Here is a 17385-nt window from a genome sequence, read left to right as displayed (position 1 = left end):
GTGTTCAGCCCAAGCCCTGGCCCTGAGGTGGCCCAGGGAGACCCGACCTGACTTCTGTAGCTGATAGGCCTCCAGGGGAAGGGGCAAGGGGTGAGACGGCAGGCCTGGCGTCGGCCCTGCTGTGCTGTCGTGGAGCCTGTGCTGACGGGCCGGGGTCACTGAGGTTGAGGCTTGCTGTCACCCGCCTTCTCACTCCAGGGAGATCCAGCTCCTGAGGCGTCTGCGGCACAGAAACGTCATCCAGCTGGTAGACGTGCTATACAACGAGGAGAAGCAAAAGATATATCCTTTCTGCTGAGGGACTTTGGGGTGGGTGTCCTATGTGCAGGCCCTTGAGAAGGTTTTAACCCCGCATCCTGGAGACCCTCCCTGGAGACAGTCCCTGTGGACAGTGCTGCCCCACAGTCCTGCCCCTGGGGCAGCAGCTGTACCAAGTCCTTGTTCCATCGAGGTGTGTACTGCTGGCAGGTCCAGCACTGCCCTCTGGTGGCTCTTCTGAGGTCCTGCAGGGGTAGGAGCCCCGGTGGGCTCTGGTGATAGCCAGGACTCCGAGAGAGTGTAGGGACCTGTGCTCCTTGTTCCCTGCCCTAAGCATGGCTGTTCATCTTCATTAACTCAGTTACTCTGGGCCCGGGGTCTCTCTGGGGTGGAAGCTGCAGAGCCGTCCCTCCTGGCTGCTGCCCTGGTCTGGGGTGGGTGGGCCCTGCCCATGAGCGTGTTTCCTTAGTGCCCCACGTATATGGTGATGGAGTACTGCGTGTGTGGCATGCAGGAGATGCTGGACAGTGTGCCCGAGAAGCGCTTCCCTGTGTGCCAAGCCCATGGGTGAGTGAGCTGTGGCAGAGCCCACCAGCAGTCCCAGCACACACAAGTCCAAGGCCTGGACCATCTAGTCCCATGTTCAAACTGAATTTCCTGATTACCATGGGAGTGAAAACCCAGGTTTTTTAAAAGTAGTTTGGGGGGCATGAGTGTGGTATCCACAGCCCAGCTGCTGCAGAACTGCCCATCATGGGGTCCTCCTGCCTATCATAACTTGGGTTCCCACTCCCAAGGCCTGCAGCCCCTCCCCCTGGGAAGCACTGTGGCTTTGAGACCTGCTGGTTGTCAGGAACGCCCTGGTGGCTGCCTGTGGCCTGGTTGGCCCTGCTAGGTGGCAGCAGTCAGGAGGCTGCAGCACCATGGGGGTGAAGAGAGATCAAGGTTTGAGCAAGACTTAGGGTCCGGGGAGCCTGGGATACCAGGGGCCAGCCAGGCCAGTGGGGTGAGCCTGGGGTCCCTGGCCTGTGGGGGCGATTGCACAGCCATGTGGGGCCCCAGTGGGCTCAGCTTCAGCCGGTGGTCTCTGAGGTTCCCTGGTCTGTTTGCCGGGACCCTGAGCAGCCATCCTGTAGCCTCTGGTCTCTGCGAGACTCCTGGACTGCACAGATCTTGTCCTGGGTGGTCCTGGTGCACCAGTGGAAAGTCAGGAGGCCAGGCAGCTAAGACATGTGCCCCCCTGGCAGGTACTTCTGCCAGCTCATCGACGGACTGGAGTACCTGCACAGCCAGGGTATCGTGCACAAGGACATCAAACCCGGCAATCTGCTGCTCACTACCAGTGGCACACTCAAGATCTCCGACCTGGGTGTCGCGGAGGTAGGCGCCTGTTTCCGCGAGGAGAGTCGGGGTGTGGGTTCCTCCCCTGGCGCTCCCTGAGGGCCACGTGGCACTGCTGCAGGCCCTGCACCCTTTTGCTGCGGATGACACTTGCCGGACAAGCCAGGGCTCCCCAGCATTCCAGCCGCCTGAAATTGCCAATGGCCTGGACACCTTCTCTGGCTTCAAGGTGGACATCTGGTCAGCTGGAGTCACACTGTAAGTGCCCTGGACTCTAGTCCCACCCTGAACGTGCAGTGTGTGCAGCGTTGAGGGGCTATAGTGATTCTCTGGCACCCACAGGCCCTGTCAGGCATAGGGTGTGGCTGTAAGTCCAGACCCTCACACCTCTAGACAGCTCCTGGGTAGGTGTGCACCTTTGTGGAGGTAACAGGTCACCTATCCCACATTCCCCTTCTCACAGTGTGCAGTCACTGGGTTCTGGTATGTCCAGAGTGGCTCGTCCCCATCTCTAGCTAATTCCTAATGCTTACATCACACCAGAGGAAGCCCTGCCAGCGAGCATGGCCTCAGGACTGTTGGCCCCATGGGCTCAGGGCATGCTCCCCTCTCCCACCTCACCTGGCCATGGTCAGGGCAAGTTCCTGCCTCCAGGAGCATGAAATGGTGCTGATGGGGCCTGTCTCAGAGCCTGTACAGCCCCCACAGGCAGCCTCACTGGGGGTCTGAGGGTGCCAGCCGGCAGCTGACCACCTCTTCCTTCCCTTGGACATAAAGCTACAACATCACAACGGGCCTGTACCCATTTGAAGGGGACAACATCTACAAGCTGTTCGAGAACATTGGGAAGGGGGACTACACGATCCCGGGTGACTGTGGCCCCCCGCTCTCTGACCTGCTCAAAGGTGGGCGTTGCCCCTGTTTGTGGCCCAGTGTGGGGCACTTGGGCCTGTGTCGGCCAGAGGGTGTCCTGTCGGTGACTGGGCTGGAGGCACAGACCCGAGGGGAGGCTGCCAGTGGATGATGGGTCTTGGGTTGGCCTGTGGTCTCATCACCCTTTCTGCCTCCTGTGAGCAGTGTCCCAGATGATCTTGCTACAGGGTGGCTCTTAGCGCCCAGAGCTGCCTCCTCTCATGCAGGGCCTGGCTTGCTGCCCCCCCGCCCATGTTCTGCTCTTTGCTTTGAGCCTCTGCTTCGGGGTAAGGCACCCTGAAGGCACTGGCTACTGTACCCACATCACTTCTCTGGTGCCCAGTAGGGTCTGTGGGGCCTCTGCCTGCTGTTGCTCAGGCAGTGCAGCAGGTGGCGCTGGTTGCCCAACACATGCCAGGGCCCAGTAGAGCATGGGGCATTCCTGTCCAGACTGCAGGGCCAGTTCATAGGTGCTGTGGCCAGTAGGATCTGTGCTAAGCCAGTCCCTCCCCCAGGTGGAGGCCCTTCCAGGGCACCAGGTCCTGCGCTCTTGGCTCAATTCACAGCAGCCCATCCTGGTGCTCAGTGTGCACAGCAGGGTGGGTGGCATATGGATGACTGAGGTGGAACAGGCAGCAGGGAGTGGCAGGGGCCTGCCCAGCATGGTGACCTGGTGTCTGCTGATCTTCGCAGGGATGCTGGAGTACGAGCCCACCAAGAGGTTCTCCATACGGCAGATCCGGCAGCACAGGTGAGCCTGGGCTGCCCTCCTGCCCAGGTCTCTTCTACTTGGCTTGCTGGGCACCAGCGACCAGTTCGTGGGGAAATGAGCCAGCTGGATGTTTGGGTCGAGAGGACAGGGATGTGATGAAGACGACGCTGGGGTGGGCCCAGCAGGGCAGGCCCATGACCACCTGGCTGGGTGTTATGGGGCCACTTGTGAGTGTAGGAAGCACCCACTGCTGGCCTGTGCAGGTCCCGTCGCAGTGTGAGCCTGATGGGGTGTGTGTGAAGTGTGCCTCCCCCTCTCTGCCCTTGGTTTCCTCCCAAGAGTGGCGACAGTTAGCCTGGGCCCCAGCAGCTCAGGGGCTCCAAGTGAGGAAGAGGGGACAGGGTGGGTGGGTCAGAGGTTCTGGCCAGAGCTGCCTCCCCCTGCCAGACTCCTCTAACCTCAGGGGTGAGGATGTCTGGCATCCAAGAGCTGGCGCCAGCTTGGTCTGGGGTCTGGGAAGCTACAGGCAGCCAGTCAGGATTAGGGGCTTAAGGAGTGGCCCCCCGCTAGGGGAGTTTCTGGAATGGATACCTAGAGGCCTGGGCAGGCCCAGAGGGATGTGACGACAGTGGGCAATTGTAAATCGGGGTGGCCACAGAAGCCTCTATGGAGACCCCAGACTTCACTGATACCCCAGCTGTCTAGAGCCCTGGGTCCCAAGAGGACAGGGCCTCAGGGGTTGAGGTACCTCATCAGAGTCTGTGCTGGAGCTGGCAGGGGCCGGCCACAGAATCTTGACCCTGCCGACAGCCTCGAGGGCCTCAGCTGCTAGCCAGCAAGTGGACACACCAATCTGCAGAAACTTCTGTTAAGGGTCAAGAGCTGTGGGCCTGAAGGGCTCCTCCCTGGTGAGCAGAGGGCGTGGAGGAGGTTGGAGAGCAGTTAGGCAGGGTGGGCCCAGTGTCAGTGGGGTGTGCCGGTTCCTGGGTATCCACTGCCAGCCCAGGCCTGCCATTTGCTGTGTTAGCATTTGGATTCTAGGTCTCTGGTGGCCGTGGTATTAGTATAAATACCTGAGGAAGGTCTGGGAGCAGCTCCCCTCGTGTCTCCTGACCACTGCCTGGGTTTCTATGGATTATGCCACTCTGCCTCAAGGGGCAGGCCATAGTGCCCTGGGGACCTGTTTCACTCCTGTCTGGCCTTGGCTCCTCGGCCAGTGGACAGCCCAGTCTAACCCCCTGCTGTGGTGGGGGTGAGAGCCATGGAGGTAGCTAAGGGCCTGCTTCCCCTGTAGGGGACAGTGTTGTGGTCTTGGCAGATGGCCTGATCCTGCAAAGACTGTGGCAGGCAGACGGTAGGGGAAGCAGCTGAGGGTCACAGCAGTCCCTGGCTCCTGCATGAGTGGTGGGACCAGTGGTCACTGAGGAGCCTGTCCTGATGGGCTCTTGTAGCTGGTTCCGGAAGAAGCATCCATTGGCAGAGGCCTTGGTGCCCATCCCGCCCAGCCCAGACACCAAGGACCGCTGGCGCAGCATGACAGTCGTGCCCTACCTGGAGGACCTACATGGCCGCACTGATGAGGATGAGGATGAGGACCTCTTTGACATTGAGGATGGCATCATCTACACCCAGGACTTCACCGTGCCTGGTGAGCTGGCAGACCCCATGCTGTGGGTGCAGAGCCAGCCCGGCCTGGATGTTCTTCAGTTGGGCACCTGGCAGTATGCAGGGGGGCCAGCTGTGTTCTGGTGGCAGGTCCCTCCTCCCTGAAGGCTCCAGCCTGGTGCAGGCCACCTCCGTCCCCGGCTGCCAAGGCACAGCAGACAGGCCATGGGAGCTGCTGGGCATCCGGGGGCTGATCTTGCTGGGAGGGTTCCCTGGGCATCTGCCTCCTGTCAGCCCTCCTGGCCCAAGCCCAGTGGGAACAGGTGGGGAGACCTGCAGGGTGGAGGGAGGGGCTTCTCACTGCAGTCCTCCCTCCCAGTCACTGTGGCCGCCTGCACTCTGACCCCATGTTGCCTTCTTCCCCAGGTGACGAGGAGGCGTCTGAGGCAGGGCTTAGCGAGGAGAGAGGCGTGCAGAAGAGCCAGGGTGCAGACCCCTGTGGAGAGAAGGCCCAGGAGGCTGGCACTGCGGTGGCCCCCGAGGAGGAGCTTGAGGCCTTAGTGTAGCCTGCTCCACACCGCTGCCTGGGCCAATCCCCTAGTCCTCCTGGGTGTGTCCTGCCATAAAGCTTTGCCTGGCCGTGTGTCTGCAGGTGGATGCTTACTGTGGCCTGCGCCCTCTCGTTCAAGGTCCCACTGGGGCTGTGGCCTCCAGGCTGTTTGAGAAAGAGTTGGTATACAAGGGGCCTGAGGCGAGCCGAGAAGGCAGGGCAGGGTGCGAAGGCAGGTCCCTGGAGCATGGGATGCCCACTGGCCAGAGGAGGGTCCCAGAATGTTAGAGTCCCTGGGTGGGCCCTGATATCCTCCCTCCCCTCAAGCCAGTCACAGTGCTCAGCAGCACCTGCGTCCTCCAGGCCCCTCAAGTAACCCAGCTCCAGGCAGCTGGCCCTCAGGCCCAAGGCCAGGGAGGTACAGCCAGGAGCCCTGCGCCATAGCAGTCAGGACAGTGTCCTGGAGGCCTCTCGTGCCCTGAGGTACTTGGGTGCACACTGCCTCCTGCCAGCTACTAGGTGCTAGGCACTTTCTTGGGACCCGGGTTGTCCTGGGAGGAGAGGTGTGCACTGTGCCCCCCCACCCCGGGAAACCCTACTGGAGGGGGTCTGTGTCTGGTGTCTGATGGCCTTCTTCCCAGAACACTGGGGCCTTGTGTCAGACTGGTGGACTGAGTGAGAGTAAGCCTGAGCCCAGCCAGGTGCCCAGAGCCTCTGCTGGAGACGAGTCCTATGCCACCTCTCAGGCCACCCCTCAGTTTCCACAGCCCCTGGTGCCCAGCACCCAGTGAGAGGCCTCTGCATAGGGCTGGGTCTGTGCTTGCTCCCAAGGGCTACCTGAGGACCTCTCAAGCCATCAGTCCCAGTGCTTTGCCTTTAAGGAAGGTACCTGACAGAAGAGGGGCTGAAAACTCGGTCAGTGGACACCCTCTCCCTGCCTCTGTGCCTGATTGGGTGGCTCAGGATGTGCCCTTGTGGTTGGAGCCCTACCCCTGACCTTGGACCGCCTTTTACAGAAGCAGGACAGCCACTCTGGGTCTGGCCACGGCCCTCTCTGAGCTGCTCCTGGGCCAGCCCTGTCACTTCACCTGCCCCAAGACCCTCCTACTTTGAGCTCCTTGACTGCCCCACTCAGAATGGGGGTTTAGTCACCCACTCTGTAGGCTGCTCCCAGACCACAAGTTCTGGATTGTGCCTGTGGAGGTAGCTTTTAAGCTTGTATGTGTGTGTTGGAGGGGAGATGTCCCCTAGGTGCTCAGTACTCCGGCAGACAAGACGGCGTTGTGTCTAACCCCCACTCACATTCCAGCTCATGGCCCAGACTTTAGGACAGGGGGGGGGCTGCTGTTACCAAGGTGCCTTTTAGAACTGATGGCTTCTGCACACAGTGGGTTCACAGTGAGTTCCCAAAGCTCTGGAAGTTCCTCCCATGAGGTGCTCTTGGCGCCCGAGAGCTGTGGGTAGTATAGCTTTCCACCACGTGTGCAGGGTGGGCATAGCCATGTCCTGTGTTGACAGTGGCCCCAGTGCTCCCAGTCAGTGCCCACTGGGCAGGGAGGGCTAGCAGTGATCCAGCCTGTGGTACCCCCAGGATGCTGGGCAGTTGGCAGCCAGCGGGCCTGGGGCAGGCAGAAACCCTGGTGGTGTGCCTGCTGAGCTTCATCCCCAGTAGGCTTGTGCCAGGTGCCTGTGCCATGCAATACAGGCTGGAGGGCATGAGGGCAGCCCAGGCCCACCTGCAGGCAGACACCCAGAGCACACACCTCAGCAGGCAGGTGAGCATGAGCAAGGGCCCTGTCCCACCAGCCCTCCCCCTCCATTGAGTGAGGTTCCTTCAGAGGAGACCCATCAGGTCCAGGCGGGTACAGTATATGGTGGGCATAGGGAGTCCCTGTGCTTTTATTGCCTTTGGGAGGTATCTGGCCTGGATACACAGAGGGCCCCCAGAACCCGAAGGTGGCTTTTGAGGGTGCACAGGTCCTTGGTTTGTCCTGGTGGTGGGCAGCAGGTGGCCTGGGCCTGGGGCTCTGGATGATGCTGCCCCTTGGCTTAGGCCACACTTGCGGTTTTCCTCCTAGGACAGGTCCCAGAAGAGGAGGCCAGTCAGAATGGACAGAGCCGCAGCCTGCCCAAGGCTGTGTGCATGAATGGCACAGAGTCTGCGCAGCTGAGCTCCAAGACCAAGGTGGAGTGCCGGGCCAGTGCCAGCAACCCTGCCCGCAAGGCCTGCTCCAGCAGCAAGATCCGCCGACTGTCAGCCTGCAAGCAGCAGTGAGGGCCCAGCCTGCAGGTGGTACGCGCCCAGCCAGCTGGTGGGGGGATGGCAGCCACAGCCAGGGCCATTCTGGCACCCAGGCTGTTGGTGCAGTCCCCAGCAGTCCTGGACTCTTGAGTCCCAGGGCCTAGGAGTGGTTGTTAGAGGGGACCTGGGCAGTGGCCCCTGAGCTGACACGCACTCAGTTTCCATCAGGACAGGTTGGTGTCAGTGCCTGACTCCCAGTCCACTCAGCTCACAGCCCGAGCTTTAACAAGCCCGTCTCTGTTGGTCCTGCTGGTCACTGCAGCCCTGCTGTGGGCCAGGGCTCGGCAGCTCATGGCCTGTCTTGGCAGGGCCAGGGATGTGGTCGAGGCCATTTTCTGAAGGGTGCTGTCCTGCCACACCAGCACCTGTGGCCTTTGCTGGGCCAAGTTCCCTTCCCACTCAGGGCCCAACTGGAGCCACTGGCTCTGTGCGCTCAGGCCACTCCCGAGAGAGAGGCTCTTGAGGTGGCTGTGTGGGTGGCAGAGGGGACCAGCCCTGCCTGGCTGCTGGTGCTCTGAGCGTCCTGAGGGGCTGAGTCATCCTAGATGTGCTGCTGGACTCCCAGGGCACCTCCTCCAGCTCTGCCTGCCCCACCCCACCCAGGGTCCAGAGCCAGCCTGCAGGGTGGGAAGTTGCTTTTGGGGAAGGGCCAGGCCTGCTGTCAATTTACTCTGGGGAATGACTGTCAGGGTAGTCTCCCTGGGTCAGGGCCCGGGAACCTGGCAGCCCCTGTTCATGGGCTTGTTTCCCCATCTTTGCAGTGGGCCATTAGTGCAGGCTGCCCCTCAGGAAGCAAAGAGGTCCAGGTGCCCAGAGTGACCTGCCTGTGTCCTCCCGCAGCCTGTTTCCAGGAGCCCTGGCCAGGTGCCATGGCCCAGGCCCTCCTCAGTCTTCCTGTCAGCTCTTGGTCCACTGCCTGCCCAGGAAGGTGGCCGCCATGCCTCTGTGCTGACTGCTCAGGACGTCAGGAGCACAAGGGCCAGGACTGGGGTGGGCAGGGACTTGGGCCTGGCCCTGCCCTCACCCCCCTGCACACAGCACCGCTGGACAGTAGGCACCACTTGACTTTGCCGTCCTGTGTGGAGCCTCCCCAGGGAGAGGGAGGGAGGGGCCTGGCCTCTGAGATGCACTTTATGTTTAGACTACTGGCTCTCCAGCCACCTCCATGGTCTTCACTCTGCTCCTGTCAGGGCCTCCCATGCCTGCGGACTGGAGATCAGGCCTCTGGCAGCCGCCTTGCATGCAGAACCACCCGAGGGAGCCGCTGGCTGCCTTGTTTTTGTCATTTGGTTGGTTCCTTTTCTCTTTTAAATAAAACAGGTGGATTTGAGCTATGGCTGTGCAGGTGTTTGGGAGTTGTCGGGAGGCAGGTGGGGCTGGCAGGTGGGAGCATGGCGGCCCACAGATGGTCATGGCTTCTTGCCGAGGCAGTGGGATCTAGACTTGTGGACACAGTGGCCAGGGCCTGTGAAAGACCGTGACCTTCCTCCCCCAAGGCCGTTGCCGTCTGGGGTCTTCAGAGAAAACCCAGAGCAAGTCAGAATATGCAGTAAATATTTATGATCAACCAGAAAAACAAAAACACAACAGGAGACCCATGGCTGGAGGGTACGGACAGGGCGGAGAGCTTGGAGGAGCGGCAGGGGCTGCTCAGCCGCGGGCTGCCCCATCTTTTGGCAATAAATAAAGCTTGGGAAACTTGAAACCGTGTCACCCGGGCCGTCTCCTTCACGTCTCAACACTGGCGGGCCACATGCGGAGGGTGGGGGCGTGGGGCGGCAGCCGCCGTTATTGCTCGAGTGGGAGTGGGAGGGCGCTCGCCGTAGTGAGGTAAACGGCTTCGGCGGGCGGTGGCTCCCGCGTGCACCCGGCCCGCGTCGGCCCCCAGCTCGAGCTCGCAGTCCACACGGGCCTTGGGGGCCCAGGGTGGCTGGAGGGTGCTCACTAGTCGTAAGAGAACTTGTGGTTCTCCCGCCACTCGAGCCTCGCCCCTCGGGACGTCCTATGACCCACCAGGCGCCCGGAGGGGGCGGTGCGCGCACACCCAGGGCAGCGAGACGCGGCGGGCTGGGCGCGGCAGCGAAGGGCGCCCAGCACACGTGCTGGACTTCGCGCCCCAGCTTGGTCCTGGGCGGCGCCGGAAAAGCTGCCGAGGTGGGATGGGGACACGGGGATTAGGCCGGACTGTGGTCAGGGGACGTGGGGGCCGCGGCGACGACCAGCGCTGGGGCCGCGGCGACAGGCTCAGCGAGGCGCGGCGGGAAGAGTCTCTCATCGAGGCTGGCCGCCAGCTTGTCCAGCAGCGCCCCCGTGGGCTCGACGCATAGACCCGAGCCTGGGCAGCCCCCGCCAGGCTCCTCCTCGATGACGGGGATGCTTGGGTCGTCGCCAGTGCTGGCAAGCGCGCGGCCATCGAGTGGACAGTCGACGCTGTCTCCCCGGCGCAAGGGCGCACGCGCGGGCCGTGGTGCTCCAGGGGGCGGGGCCGCGCCACCCGTGGCTGGAGCCCCGCGCGCGCCGCCGGGGTCACTGTGTTGCCGGCCGCGCTGCCACTGCTTGCGTGCGTGCGGGTGCACGCGGGCGCGGTGTCGCGTGGCAGCAGGTGCGTCGTCGAAGTGCGGGTCGTGGCGCAGGAACTCGTGGAAGAGCGCGTCCGTCTTCTCATCGATGCTATAGTCGCGCCGCGGACGGCGTGGCCAGGCGCGTGGGCTGCGTGGCGGGGCGGGAGCGGCGGGTGGCTCGGCGGCATCGTCGCCTGCACCACGGCCCTCGATGCTGGCGTAGCCGCTGTCCATCTGCAGCAGCCGGCGCGCTTCGCCGTCTTTGGGTCGCGGCGCGGGAGGTGAGGGCGGCGGGAAGGCCGGGGGCGCGCCCCCGGACCCAGAGCTGTCGCCGCTGCGCACCGAATCGCGATCGTTGCCGCTGCTACTGTGGTCTGAGGCAGCGGCCGCGTGCAGCTCCAGGGAGGCGCGCAAGCTCCACAGGTCGCGGTAGCTGGCCTGGGTCTGCTCGGGGTCTGGCTCCAGTTGCTGCTGCTGCGGCGGCTGCTGCAGTCCCGCGCCAACGCTGTGCTCTGGGGGCGACCCGGGGCTCGCTCCTCCCGCCGCCTCGGCTGCCTCTAGCCTGCAAGCCAGGCCACGGCTGTCAGAGCCCACCAGCTGAACCCCTCCCAGCCGGCCACCCGCCTCTGGGTCAGGGAGGGTGGGCACAGAGGTACTGGGGGACTGGGCTGCTTGCCAACCCAAAAGCTGATGTAGGTCCCCAGCACCTGCTGAGGCTGCAGAAACAGGCCACCCCAAGAGTTAACATTCTTCCCGAGTCCCTCTTCCTGGGCTCTTGGTGGAAGTGGGGGCCACAGGAGAGGAACTAAAGACTAAGATGAGTCCAGCCTGTCCTCTGTTCCTTAGTGGGTCACCTCACTCACCCATCATACAGGGCCAGAAGGGTGATGCACAAGAGTTAAGGGTCACCTGCTCACACAGGAGTGACCCCAGCTTGGAAGGCTGCACTCGGGGTCCCATTCCCACATCCCACTGGTTTGGCTATGGGGCTTCAGGACAGTTGCCTTTGGGTTGGGGTGGAGAAGGACGTTGCTGGAGAAAGGGGTCAAAATAGTTTCTGAGAAACAACTGTCCATCCTCAGGAGCATGGGCAGGTGGGAGAAGGCCTGGAACCGAGCAGCCCTTCAGGCCTAGGATTCCACTGGGAAATAGCAACATTAGGATGGACACAAGTCCATGCTGGCCCTGCTTGGGCAGGTGTCCCATCTTGGGGACCCTGGGGCCATCATCCAGGGCCATGCCCACCCGCCTGCCCTTACCCAGTCTTTCCCTCCTTCCCTCCTCCTCCTCCGGTCCTCGCTGGAGAGGTAGCCCCTGCAAGGCTGCCAGGGGGTTGCGAGTGGGAGTCCACAGGACCAGGAGGGAGCTCCCTGAGCCACCTAGGGGGGATGGAGCAGGGCAGGGGCCCACAGGTCCACCCCTAGCACCTCTATCTATTGAAAAATACCTGCCGAGAGAGGGGGGTGGGCTGGTGGGGCTGGCCAGAAAGGGACTGGGGGGTGGGAAGGCCACGGCGTCGCCAGCTCTAGCAATGTACTGGATGAAGTCTGCATGAGGGGTGTCCCCTTCCTGCTCCATGCTCTCGCTGGCTGCTCGCTGCCGTTGGAAGTGGTGCCGCTTGGGGGAACCTATAAAGGGAAAGAATGGTCAGTCTGTCTGTGCCTCTGTCCCCCATGCCCATGTCAGACCCCAGCTGGCAGCTCCCAGGCTTCAGGCTGTGGACAGTGGGTCCCAGGATTTGTGCCTGCTAAAGTACACGTGAGGAAACTGAGGCAGAGGGCAGAAAGACGAAGACCAAAAAGCAGGCCCTATGTAAAGGTTTTAGGTAGAAGTAGTGCCCCCAGAGCAGCCCTGGCCAGACAGATGCCACTAGGTGCCCGGACACCCAGCGGCAGGCACAGCCCAGCTCAAAGTGCAGAAGTGGAGCTGTGGGAGTCTGGGTTAAGAGGCAGCATCCTGGCCTGGGGAGTTTTGGGGACTGTTGCACCCTCACCCAGGGGCAGGCTCCCAGCAAACAGTCCTGGTTGGCTTTGCGACACCCCAACTGCGCCATCTCAAAATGCCTTCCTTCAGCTGAAACAGGGCAGCCTACAGGCCTTCGCCTTCCCCATACCCGCTGCCAGAAGCTGCCTGGGTGGACCGGATGAAAGAGAAGTCACCCACCAGGTCTCAAAACCACATCACCCAGCCACACCTTCCTTTTCTTGCTATAGGAGGCCTCTCAGGATGATGGCTCCTACTACCTTCCCTTGACAAGGGGAGAAGGCACCCCGGGCCTGACTGGCCAACCCTCTGAGCTGCCGTGCCCCACTAAGGTCTCCTGGGCAGGGAGGATTAAACCAGTCAGGGCACCTCTTTCCCCACAACCCTGCACACATCCTCTATTTAGGGGTCAGCAAACTGCTGCCCACAAGCCTAACCTGCCCCCCACTTGCTGGTGTAAATGAAGTTTTACTGGCACTCCTCTTCACTGACTCTTCCCCGGCTGCTCCCTAGCTACAGTAGCGCCTGAGCAGTTGAGACAAAACTATCTGGCCGTAAGACACAAACACTACAGTCCAGGACCTCCCAGAAAACATTGGCTGATCCTGGCCTAGTCCAGCCGCGTTGCTCCCGACCAAAGGAGTCAGGGTCCCACAAGGGAAAGGACTCTTCCCAGGGAGGAGTCCCTCGAGAAGATCTCTCCACAGCACGCCGTACCTCTGGCTGAGAGCTGGGCCTGCGCATAGGGCCTGGGGCATGCAGGGAGGAATGCTGGGCAGAGGTCTTGCCTCAGAACTTCTGTGCCAGGTGGCCTGTGTGTCACCAGACGGCAACTAGCCAGGGTGCAGGGAACCTTGGAACCATGACAGCCCCTCTACAGTAAGCCAGGCCCCGGGTCCTCCTGCCGGCCCCTGGCCCACAGTGCTGATGGCTTAGCTAGGAACCTCCCCGGGGCAGAGCTTTCTGCACTGTGACTACCTACCAACACACCTCCTGGGCCTTGCTGCCTACCAGGAACTCAGGCTCACCTCTTGTGTCCAGACTGGATGCTCGCTGACTGGGCTCCAGTTTCCACTTCTTGACCTTGAAGTAGGGGCTGGCTCCATCCAGGCTGGCATGGCGGCGCAGGCGGGTGAAGAACTGCAGCATGGTGCCTGCCCCAGAGCCTGCTCCTGCCTCCCCAGGCTCTGCTGCAGCCCCAGGCCCAGCCCCTGGCCCTGGCCCTGGCCCTGGCCCGCCAGCTTTGGCACTCCTGGGACCTATGTCCAGCTGGGAGGGAAAAGGAACAGTCCTTAGGGATATTCCCCTCCTCTTGGTCCTGCATTCTAGCCCCTGCCAAGACAGAGTGTCCCAACACCCCAGACCCACCCAATGGAGAGGTGAAACCTGCCGGAAAAGGTAGGACAGAGCCCTTGGTGGGTTGTGGCCTGTGGCCTCCTCCCTCTGAGACCCTGCCTCCCTCAGCCAGCTCTGCCCCTGCCCAGGCAAAGACCTCCAACACAGGCATGTCTGAGGGTGCGTGGCTAGCTCTCTTCCCAGGGCTAGAGGTGGCTGGCCGTACCCTCTCCAGCACCTGGGCATTCCTCCTGGGTGTGAGGACCATTCAAGGCCAGGAAGGCCATGGCAGGTGAGAGGCCACAGGCTGGTCAGTCCCAATGGACAGCAGGGAAGGGCAGGAGCCCATTCTCTGGGCACTCTGGGAAAACACAGGAGAGCCCCTACCGAAGTGCCTTCCCCAGAGTCGCTGGATGCTGAGGGGCTGATCTCCGCAAAGTCGGCAGTGCCTGCGGCCGAGTTGTAGGGGTCACCTGGCAGGGCGGAGCTGGGGCCCACAGAGCGGCCAGTGAGGGCCTTCCCCGGGGGCTGTGGGACAGAGCCAGGTGGGGAGGAAGCAGCAACAGGTCAAAGAGCACAGGTGGCCAGCAAGGGGCATGAGGGCTCAGCCTCACCATCACCAGCCACCCCAGCAGACCATTCATCACCCTCAGAGGCCCCCTGGCCACTCAGCCTTGGGGTGGGCTGCCACCCCTCCCTCACCTGGAATATGGCCAGGCTATCTTTGGGGGTGGTGGCAGGGTGGGGGGTAGTGGCCACGCTGGCCTCGCCAGAATCACACTCATGTATGGTGACGATCTTGAGGGGTGGCAGGTGTAGATGGGTGAGCCGGGCGTTCTTGAGGTGGTGGAAGTCCCCTTCTGTCAGGGTGTACCTGCGAGGAGCACCCACCAGGCCCCTTGCTGCATGCTGCTGGGCCCCACAGACAGGAGGCCCTCGCCCTCAGCTGACTAGCAGGCCCTCCCTGGACAGCAGCCCCCTGCCAGGCCCTCACCTGCGGCCCTTGTCCTGTGCCTTCCGGCTCTGTTCAAACAGGGCAGCCTCGTTGAAGGAGACCCGGCGGCCCGTGGAGCTGGTGGACAGGAAGCGCTCTGTCTCCACATCCTGGCCCTCGGGGTCCTCCCCCCTGAAGTCGGGGTCTGCGAGGAGAGCCAAAGAGGGTGGGCCCCGGGTGGGCCAGGCTTCATCCTGGGTGGGCCTCCGGGCAGGGTGGGACAGGAAGGGGCGCAGGGTGGAGTGACCGAAGGACAGGGTGGGCTGGGGAGGCGGGCCGGGCGGGCACTCGCTCATCCGCTCACACACTCACTCGCTCAGCACGCGTGTGCGCACCTACGCCTGGGCGTTAAGGAAACAGAGATGAGTCGGAATCGAGCTGCGCCCAGTCTGGTGGGGGAGACAGACAGACACAGACGGTCAGGCGGCCCGAGGGGGCAGGCAGTGGCTGAGGGGCGGGCAGGCAGGTGGGTAGGCAGACAGACAAATGGCCAGAGGTGGGGGGAGAAGAGGTGGGTGGACCCCTCACCTTGGGCAGGGTGGGTGCTATTGTCCAGGTAGGTAGTAGTGGTCTTCTCTGCTTCCTCCATGGCCCTGGGGAGGTAGAGGCGGGATATAAAATGACAGTGACCTCAGCCCCAGGGCCCCAAGCTTGTGCACCCATTCTTGGAGGCCCCAACTGCAAGTAAGTCAGCTCCCAGCACCTGGGAATGGGGACGCATACCTGTTGAAGCGTTGGTGGACCTCCCAGCAGCGCTTGCACAAGAGCAGGACACCGGACAAGACCACCAGAGTGCCCCCGACAAACAGCGACATGACCACCACCAGCAGCACATAGTTGTCCAGTATGGGGTCTGGCGCAGCCTGCAGATGTAGAGGCGAGTGTCAGGGTCCCGCCACTGGGCTGACATCCCATCTAGCCCACCTCCCCAGGTCACCCACCGTGGGATGACTGGTGGCATTGTCCCACGATGTCGTCAGGGCAGCCGTGGCGGTGGTGGCCGCGGCTGTGGCCATGGTGGCCGTAGGCTGCATTGTGAAGGCTGGGACAGGAGGGCAGGGCCTGCTCAGCTCCAGCTGGATAGCCCCTTCCCACCAGAGCTGCTAGAAACAGGGCCCCTCTTCCCTCCCGGGAGCAGAAGCCCACACAGGCCAATGACTCATGGGCAGGCCACAGAGCCCTGCAGCAGCCCCCACCTGCTCTGACCAGTGCTGGGTGGGCCCAGTGCAGGACATCTCTAGGGACCTCCATTTTGCCACGTTTACCTCTCGGGAGGTGGGATTGTGCATGCGTGTATTACAACTGCCTCCCCAGGGAATGTGGTCAGCCCAGCAAGGTAGGGCAGGTGGGGGCCTGCCAGGCAAAGTAAAGTGCCCCTCAAGACACGGAGAAAGTGAGGCATGTAGCACACACAGGGGAGACCCCGGTGAGACCCAGGGCCCTCCTCTGGGGAGAGGAAAAGGTGGCTTAAGGATGCGCAGTGCAGATGAGGCGGGGAACTTGAAGCGGACCCCCCACCTCTGGGGGCACGGAATGGCTGCACCAGTGACCCCCCAAGTCACGACACAAGAGGTAAAGGTCCCCCCTGCCCACGCTGGTGGGAAAGGAGAGGACAAAGGAGGCACATCTGTTCCTGCCCCGAGAATCTTGTTCCCATGGTGACGGTGTGCGCAGGCCGAGATGGGGGGGCGGGTTGCCAGGCAGAGGGAGGGCGGGAAGGGGGCGCGGGGGAGGAGGCCTCCTGCAGGGGCGCCCCAGTCACGGAGGCAAGATGGCTGCGCCACCAGCCAGCGCCCGCAGAAACCAGCCTAGTGGACCGGCCTCCATGGCTACTCGCGTTTGGGGGAAACTGAGGCTGCGGATGGTCAGCACTCGGGAAGGGGCTGCCTGGAAATTGCAACCTGACCCACCCCGGGGCTGGAAGGACCCGTGAAGCTCAGGGACCGAGGGTAGTCCCGCTTTTCATACTGGCCCCAAGCCGGCACGCCACGCGCCAGCCCCTTTTCCCAAGGAAGAAGGGCGCGCAGGCTCCGGAGTTGCTTGCCACTTTCGGCTCTAATCCCCTGGACCGCGGAGAAACAGGCGCAGAGAAAGGAAGGTGCCGGGCAAGACCAGGTGTCCTCAGCGGTCCCCGTCATAAGTTAGAACGGGGATCGCCTATTTGGGGGGAGGGGGCGCTTATGTAGGTCGGGAAAGGAGTTCAGGCTGGAGAAGCTGGGGCAGAAGGAAGGGATGGTTATGGGAGGAGACACGGAAGATGGCTGCAAGCCGCAGGCAGGAGATGGGCTGGGGGGGATGAGAGCTCAAGGCGGAGGTCCCCACGGGCGGTCCCTGGCCCTAACCGCGAGCCGGCCGGGGTTAGACAGCAGAGAACCTGACGGCAGGCTAAGCGGGGAGGCCAAGGTGCCATCGCCCTCACCCGACCTCACCGGGGGAAACTGAGGCCAGGGAAAGGGCGTGGGCGGGGTCCCTCTCCAGGTCGCCAGACGATGGGAAGGTGCGGAGCCGCGCTGGCCGCCTCCAGGCCCAACCAGTTCCTCCGCGTCCTCCCACCCGTCAGGCGCAATCATGCGGGAAAAGGCGGGTGGTCTGGAGCCCGGGCGCGCCCCGATGCCGGCCGCCATCCCGGCCGCGCGCGCGGTCCGCCCGCCCCCGCCCGCCCCGGCCCGGCGCGCCTACCTCAGCGCCGGGGCGTGCGGCCCATGGGCTGCGGGCTGCGCTGCGGGCGGCGGCTGAGCGGCGTTCCCGGCTGGCTCCGGCACCTGGTGGCCGCGGAGCCGGCGGAGAATTTATGAATGGAGAGCGCGGCGCGCGGGGGAGGCCGGCGCGAGA

At 63.0% G+C, this 17385-nt stretch overlaps 2 protein-coding genes across 6 annotated transcripts in view; one reads left to right on the top strand and one right to left on the bottom strand.

The window, feature by feature from the left end:
- Positions 1-9385, top strand: part of Stk11 (serine/threonine kinase 11) — a 22473-nt gene extending 13088 nt beyond the window's left edge. Inside the window, exons 2-10 of one of the 5 annotated variants that reach the window (XM_027952742.2) lie at positions 199-282; positions 736-825; positions 1506-1638; positions 1721-1857; positions 2377-2504; positions 3205-3262; positions 4675-4871; positions 7462-7668; positions 8521-9385. In XM_027952742.2, coding sequence (XP_027808543.2) covers positions 199-282; positions 736-825; positions 1506-1638; positions 1721-1857; positions 2377-2504; positions 3205-3262; positions 4675-4871; positions 7462-7668; positions 8521-9161 — 1675 coding nt within the window. In that variant the 3' untranslated portion in view covers positions 9162-9385. Of the gene's footprint in view, positions 1-198; positions 283-735; positions 826-1505; positions 1639-1720; positions 1858-2376; positions 2505-3204; positions 3263-4674; positions 4872-5254; positions 5439-7456; positions 7672-8520 lie in introns of those variants that run through there. The other 4 variants (XM_027952741.2, XM_027952743.2, XM_027952744.2 and 1 more) reach the window with 4 other exon arrangements.
- Positions 8978-17385, bottom strand: Cbarp (CACN subunit beta associated regulatory protein). Its single transcript, XM_027952739.2, has 10 exons — positions 17233-17385; positions 15495-15595; positions 15277-15416; positions 15082-15146; positions 14554-14698; positions 14262-14433; positions 13947-14087; positions 13253-13493; positions 11689-11869; positions 8978-10803 (listed from the first exon to the last, which is right to left on the bottom strand). Exons 2-10 carry the CDS (start codon positions 15585-15587, stop codon positions 9855-9857), a joined length of 2127 nt encoding a protein of 708 aa, XP_027808540.1. The 5' UTR covers positions 15588-15595; positions 17233-17385; the 3' UTR covers positions 8978-9854.

The sequence above is a fragment of the Marmota flaviventris genome, chromosome 1 (genome assembly GCF_047511675.1).
Source record: "Marmota flaviventris isolate mMarFla1 chromosome 1, mMarFla1.hap1, whole genome shotgun sequence".
In the NCBI taxonomy this organism is placed as follows: domain Eukaryota; kingdom Metazoa; phylum Chordata; class Mammalia; order Rodentia; family Sciuridae; genus Marmota; species Marmota flaviventris.
The sequence above is the reverse complement of the archived record's forward strand: the minus strand, read 5'-3'. Positions and strand labels throughout refer to the sequence as shown.